The sequence below is a fragment of the Arachis ipaensis genome, chromosome B09 (genome assembly GCF_000816755.2).
Source record: "Arachis ipaensis cultivar K30076 chromosome B09, Araip1.1, whole genome shotgun sequence".
Lineage (NCBI taxonomy): Eukaryota > Viridiplantae > Streptophyta > Magnoliopsida > Fabales > Fabaceae > Arachis > Arachis ipaensis.
Genome location: NC_029793.2, coordinates 12,410,336 through 12,418,090, shown reverse-complemented (window position 1 = coordinate 12,418,090; position 7,755 = coordinate 12,410,336). Strand labels below are relative to the sequence as shown.

At 35.4% G+C, this 7,755-nt stretch overlaps 1 protein-coding gene across 1 annotated transcript; it reads left to right on the top strand.

The window, feature by feature from the left end:
• Window positions 3,852–4,436, top strand: LOC107615013. The gene has a single exon (XM_016317135.1). It carries the CDS (start codon window positions 3,852–3,854, stop codon window positions 4,434–4,436), a length of 585 nt encoding a protein of 194 aa, XP_016172621.1.

The following is a 7,755-nucleotide window of genomic DNA, read 5'->3' as shown; positions in this document are numbered from 1 at the left end:
TATTAATTTTTTTTAATAAAAAGTTCCTATGCTAGTTCCTGGTTGAATCTCAATTAAACTTTTGAATATTTAAATTTCTAACTTTGCTAATTTAATACAGGGATGTCAATGGGGTAGGGTAGGGGAGGAGGTGGGGGATACCTCCCTGATCTCCATCCTCGTCCCTGCCCCAGTTTTTCACCGTGGGGGAGTTTTGCTTCCTATTCCCATTCTCCATAAGGTCCCATTTTTTGTGGGGACTCCATTTTTCATCTCTTTGTCTGACTAATTATTAATTTCCATAGGAATAGAGTTGAAAGTATCTATTCTATATAAAAACAGCAAGATTTTATACAAAATGTCTAAACGACAAGATGGTGACATCTTTTAAAATGTGGACACCACGACGAGCCAAAGCAAAGAATAGTGGATGAGGTGGGGAACGCGGCAGCAGAGAGGAGAATGGAATCATGGATACGACGACAGAGTTGTGGAAAGGAACGCCACAAATATAGAGAATGATGGTATATATATATATATAGCATGTGAAATGACTAAAAATATATATAAGAAATAAACTATTAAGGACAATTAAGTAAATTTATGAATTTTGGGTATTAGCGGAGACGGGATAGGAATCCTCGCTCGGGTCTCAGCGCTTGCTTCGGAAAAATTTTGCTCCCCGTTCTCATTCTTGCAAAAAAAAATTTCTACAATCGAATCTCCATTCGAAGCAATCTTTACAGGGATCTCTACGTCTCGAAAAATTTTACCATCCCTAATTTAATGACCGATTCAATTTTCAAAATCTTAACAAACACCCAAAGCTACTTTTTGTCACATAAAATAAAATCCGTCATCAATGGGGCTTTGGTAAACAAGAAACCAAAATCTATTCATGAGTTTTTTGTAAGGTATCAAAATTAATAAAAAAAAATTATGACGCTGACCAATCTGACCATAAAAAAAGTTAAAACTAATATAAAAAATAAACTCCAAAAAACAAAATTGTGCGTTCTCTAAAAAATTATAAGTTGCCCTTCTAACTTAACCACTTGGCCCTACCCATTCCTATTTTCAAGTACTCTTCACCACACTACCTTCTAAACTCCCAAAAACTCGGCTTCCAAATCCTCTTTCCCAGTTTTTCCATTCTCATTTCAATTTCTCACTCTTTTTCTTTAAGTTTTTTCCTACTTTCTCCAACTACACAATAACAAGTCCCCATATTTTGTAGTGAAACACTATTAAGAAAAAAAAAATAGAAAATAAGGAGGAAAAAGATAAACTGAAAAATGACCACAGAACCAAGAAGCTACAAACACTAAGGTGTCTCTCATGGTCATGGTTACAATAATCCTAACATCATCCAATGTTGTTCTACGTGATGATAATGTGCCACTTCCAGCTGACAGGGACAACTGGAATCATGGTTCAACCAAAATGTGGGGCCATTGGATCAAAGGAATAACATTTTAGACCTTGCCCTTGTGGTGGTCAAGCTCTTGATGATATTCATAGTTGAAAAAGTTTATTCAATTAGTGTAATTATTATGAAAAAACTAAAGCTAATTTTAAAAGAAGAAACACAAATAGATAGATAATATTCTTTCGAGTCGATCTCTAAAAAAGAACATCAATCTTATTTAAATTTGAAAATTGATCATTATAATGGACATCTAATATAAAATTTTTAAATTGACTATTAAGTATCAAAAGTTGAATAAAAAAATATTGTGCGGTCAAATTTAATAATTTAGTGGGACAAATAAATATTATTATTATATACTATTCAATAAAATTTAAAATTATAGTGGAGTCTCACATTCACATGGATCCGTCCCTGGTGGTCAAGGAAGGTTCTAAAGTTGTTATGATAATGCAAGACAGTAGCGGTGATTTCAAGACCATCACGGACGCCATCAATAGCGTCTCTTCCGCCGGAACTCCAAGCATGTGATAGTGTTCATAGGTGCAGGGAATTACAATGAGAAGATCAAGATTGAAAGGACTAAGAATTTCACCACCTTTCATGGTACACCAGGAGGGAACATGCCAACCTTGTCCTACAGTGACACTGTACAACAAGAAGTAAAAAACTATAAAAAAAAATAGAGACTTTTATCGTGTCATTAAAAAGAGTAGGAGGAAACTTAAAAGAAGGGAGTGAAATTGGAATGATAATGAAAAATTGGGGGGAGAGGATTTGGAAAAGGGATTGAGAGTTAGGGGTGGTGGTGATAAAGAGTAATAGAGAAAGAAAATTGTTAGGGTTAGAGTTTAAGAATAGCTAGGTTAAGTTAAAGAGTAATTTAGAAATATTTAAAATTTAATAAAAAAATTCGAAATGTAACAAAATAAATTTAAAATTATTGTAAAAGAACATTTAAAATCTAAACAAAAAACATCCACATTTGAATACAATAAAAACTCCTTTAATTGTGGTAAAAGAAAAATGTATTACTTTTCAATGTTTTTATACTTAGATTTTGGATTTTTTTTGGAAAATATATAATAAAAAATAAATACAAGTAAACTATTAGAATTTAGAAATGAAGGTATATGATATGTGTTTCAAATGTTGGCGACACGACATGAAGAGTTAAATATTATTTAGATATAAATACTATTTTGATTCTTAAGATTTAGAATCAAAATCAAAATCAATCTTAACATTTTCTTTGGTTCAAAATGGACCCCAACGTTATATTTAACATTAAAATCATTCTTTTTAACATAATAATTTTTTAGATGACATAAATGCCCCTTTGTTACTACCACCACACCACTGTCTTCATATCCATGGTCACCTCATCTCCAAGATCACCAGTCACCACATTTTAATTCCTTCAAATTCAATAACAACAACAAAAAATTTTTCTTTTAAATTCAACCACAACAACAACAACAAAAGATAGAAACTTCAGAAATTATTGAACCTTAATTTGAAATCATTGAAAATCCTAACTTAAAATTCTTGAATCTTAACTTCAGAAAATTAGGAACCTGAACCTCAACTTACCAAATTAGAAACGTTAAACAGCGGTTACTCACTCACTCCCTCACGCACTGTCGCACTTCTTGACTCACGTTGTTGTCTCACGCATAGCACTGCAGCAACGTCGTCGTCGTCTTCGACAGTGACGCCTTTTCTAGCCGTCTAGCATGCGTCGTCCTCTCCAACATGGGTAATCTCAAACCCTAATTAAATCCTAACCTTGGACGTTCTTTCTTTTTCACCTTCACTTCCACCATCGTCTTCGCAGCAGAGAAAGAAAGAGAGAGAATGGGGAGTGACAACGAAGCAGAGAAGTCGGCGCATAATCAAGAGGAGAGAAAGAAGATGTTTGCGCTTGCTCCTATTGCGAAGCCCCTTGCCGGCAATAAGCTCTACAAGCAAACCTTGCAGCCATTGTTTGGGAAGGAGGTGGAGAAAAGGATGGCGGCAACAGTGGGAAGGAAATTTCAAGGAGGTGATGGAGGATGATAGTTGAGGATGATGCTCTCCCATAAAGGATGTGTTAAAAATAAATTTGATGGTTAGAATTTAAGAATGAACAGAAACCACAGTTTGAATAAGTTGCCTATATTTAGTTTTAATTTAAACCATTTGTTTATTAGGATATATTAAGTTTAGACATCAAAGAAAAGTATAAATACATATATAATTATTTCATAAACAACAACACATAAATACATTCAATACATTCCTCTTCATTTTATATTCTTCGTGAGTGTGTGTGCCTCGTTCTTTTATTTTCCAACAAAGTGGTATCAGAGCCACTTATAAAATGTCTTCGTCAAAAGGAACTACTTTATCTTTTCAATACCCATAATTATCTAAGCTCAACTATGACAATTGGACAACCCGAATGAAAACAATTTTCGGTGCTCAAGGAGTGTGGGAGATGGTTGAGAAAGGCTATGTAGAACCAGAGAATGTGGACAAGCTAACAGAAGCTCAGAAGGAAGAATTAGAAAATAAAAGAAAGAAAGATCAATGTGCACTTACTATCATTCATCAAGGCTTGGACGATGATATGTTTGAGAAGATTACTGATATAACCAATGCAAAGAAAGCTTGGGATACTCTTCAAAATTCCGTCATAGGAGTTGAAAAGGTAAAGAAGGTTTGTCTTCAAACTCTAAGGGCTGAGTTTGAGTCTCTAATGATGAAGGAGACTGAATCCATTTCGGATTATTTCACCAAAATTTTGACGGTAATGTACCAAATGAAAAAGCTTGGAGAAAAATTAGAAGATGTTCGTGTTGTTGAGAAAATCATTCGTTCTCTCAACTCAAAATTTTACCATGTGGTGGTAGCCATTAAGGAGTCCAAAGATTTGGATACGATGTCTATTGATCAGTTGAATGGTTCCTTACCGGCCCATAAAGAAAGAATGGATAAAGACAAGCAAGAACGTGTGGAGCATGTCTTGCAGGCAAAACTTTCGTAGAATGCTAGAGGAAAAACCAACGAAAGTGGAAGATAAGGACGAGGTCGAGGCCGTGGACGAGGTCGAGGCCGTGGACGAGGACGAGGACGTGGTTATGGAAGAGGAAGGGATGAGAAAAATTATTCTCAAGAGAAAAGAAATCAAAATTTTTCTCGAGGTCGTGGAAGAGGAAGAACAGTTGACAAAAGACACATTAAATGCTATTCATGTGGAAAGAATGGACATTATTCTTGGGAGTGTCAGACATCCAAAGAAGAAGAAAATAAACTTGTTGTGCACAGTGAAGATGTTGAAGAAGCAACATTATTCCTTACGCTCAAGGAAGATCAAAATTCTGAAGATAGTACGTGGTATCTTGACAATGGAGCTAGCAACCATATGACAGGTGATAGGAGTAAATTTGTAGCACTCGACACCAATATAGAAGGACACGTGCGTTTTGGTGATGAATCAAAAGTAGAGATCAATGGCAAAGGGACGATTCTATTCGAGTTGAAGAATGAAAGTCATAAGATTCTTACCAATGTTTATTACATCCCAAAGATGAAGAATAATATCTTGAGTATTGGGCAACTTATGGAGAATGGTTGCAAGATAATCATGGAAGATCGTTATCTTTGGCTTAGAGATAAAAATTAAAATCTTATTGCTAAGGTTTCTATGACAAGAAATTGTATGTTCTTGTTAAACATGAGAAGCGGTGGAGCTATATGTTTGAAGTCATGTATTGAAGATCCACCATGGATTTGGCATATGAGATATGGACATTTAAATTTTGATGGGCTCAAAGAATTGGGAACAAAAAAGATGGTAAAAGGAATTCCAACAATTGATCATCCTCATCAGTTATGTGAAGCCTGCTTACTTGGAAAACATTCAAGAAAGAGTTTTCCAAAGCAGTCCAAATCAAGAGCTACCAAGCCACTTCAGCTTATCCACGTGGATGTTTGTGAACCTATCAAGCCTTTGTCACTTGGTAAGAGCGCCTATTTTTTTCTTTTCATTGGTGATTATTCAAGAAAAATATGGGTTTATTTCTTGAAGCAAAAGAGCGAAGCATTTGAAGCATTCAAGAAGTTTAAAGCCCTCGTTGAAAAAGAAGGTGGCTATGAGATAAAAGCTCTCAGAACTGACAGAGGTGGATAATTCACTTCAAATGAATTCAAGATGTTTTATGAAAATCATGGTATTCGACGTCCCCTAACTGTTCCTAGATCGCCTCAAAAAAATGGGGTTGCTGAAAGAAAGAATAGGACAATTCTAAATATGGCAAGAACGATGTTAAAAAAAAAGTCATTACCAAAAGAGTTATGGGGAGAAGCAGTTGCATGTGCAGTTTATCTCTCAAACCGCTCACCTCCTACCAAGAGTTTGAGCGATATAACACCTCAAGAAGCATGGAGTGGTTTGAAGCCTAATGTATCACATTTAAGGGTATTTGGATCTATTGCATATGTCCAAATTCCTGAGCAAGAAAGATCAAAAATTGATGATAGGAGCCAAAAGCTTATATTTATTGGTTATGAGGAGAATACCAAAGGTTACAAATTCTTCAATCCCATCAATAATAAAATAATAATAAGCAGAGATGTTGAGTTTGAAGAAAATGCAAAGTGGGACTGGAGTACACAAAATGAAGTCACTTATGATTTTCTGCCTTCCTTTGAGGAAAAAGAATCCCCGAAGCAAGAAGTGCAAGGCGAAATCGATCCTTCAACACTAGCATTAACCCCACTAGCATCATCATCGTCTTCTCCATCATCTAGTTCAAGCGAAGGCCTTCATAGATATCAAAGTCTCCCTGATCTCTATAAGCAAACAGAAAAGCTAGAGGATGAAAATTTATTGTGTTTACTCTTCAATGATGATCCTTTAAGTTTTAAAGAAGCTGTCAAAGACGAGAAATTGATACAAGCTATGGAGGAAGAAATTCAAGCAATTGAGAAGAACAACACTTGAGAACTTGCATCACTTCCAAGTGGTCATCAAGCTATTGGAGTCAAATGGGTTTACAGAGTTAAGAAAAACTCTAAAGGTGATGTAGAAAGGTATAAGGCAAGACTCGTTGTAAAAGGGTATAAGCAGAAGCAAGGAATAGATTATGATGAGATGTTTGCTCTAGTTGCTCGCTTGGAGATGACAAGGCTATTGTTGTCACTTGCAGCACAGAACAACTGGAAAATCCACCAAATGGATGTGAAGTCTGCTTTTCTGAACGGTAATCTTCTGGAAGAAATTTATATTGAACAACCTTTGGGTTTTGTTGTTGAGGGTTGTGAAAATAAAGTTTTAAGGCTTAAAAAGGCCTTATATGGATTGAAACAAGCTCCAAGAGCTTGGAATGATCGTCTTGATACGTATTTTCAAGATAATAGTTTTATTAGGTGCATTCATGAATATGCACTCTATGTGAAAGAGGAAAGAGGAAATTTGTTATTTGTTTGTGTCTATGTGGATGACCTTATATTCACAGGAAACAATCAAATAATGTTTGAAGAATTGAAGAAGGTAATGGCTCAAGAATTTGAGATGAGTGATATGAGACTAATGTCTTATTATCTAGGAATTGAAGTGAAACAAATAGAGGATGGAATTTTCATCTCACAACAGGCTTATGCAAGAGAGCTATTGAAGAAACTCAATATGCTAGATTGCAATCCTACCAATACACCTATGGAGTGTGGAGTCAAACTTTTCAAAGAGGAAGAAGGCTTAAGAAAAGTTGATCAAACATTATTCAGAAGTCTCGTGGGGAGTTTAAGGTATTTGACCTGTACCAGACCTGACATTTTATTTTCAGTTGGGTTAGTTAGTCGTTACATGGAGAATCCAACAGAAATCCATATAAAGGCAGCCAAGAGAATTCTTCGCTATCTTAGAGGCACTCTTGAGTATGGCATGTTTTATTCAGCTTCATATGAATTCAAATTAATGGGCTATTGTGATAGTGATTATGTTGGGGATATTGACGACAGGAAGAGTACTACTGGCTTTGTTTTCTTTTTAGGAAATAATGCAATTTCTTGGTGTTCAAAGAAACAACTATAGTCACTCTTTCAACTTGTGAAGCTGAATATGTTGCTGCCACTGCCTGTACATGTCATGCAATTTGGCTGAAGATACTACTGAAGGAACTTCATTTTGAGCAAGCTAAATCCACCAAGATCATGATGGACAATAAGTCAGCGATTGCCTAGCAAAGAATCCAGTGTTTCATGATAGAAGCAAGCACATAGAAACAAAGTATCATTTCATTCGACAATGTATTGAGAACATGTATGTGGAGGTTGAGTATGTGAAATCACTTGATCAAGTTGCT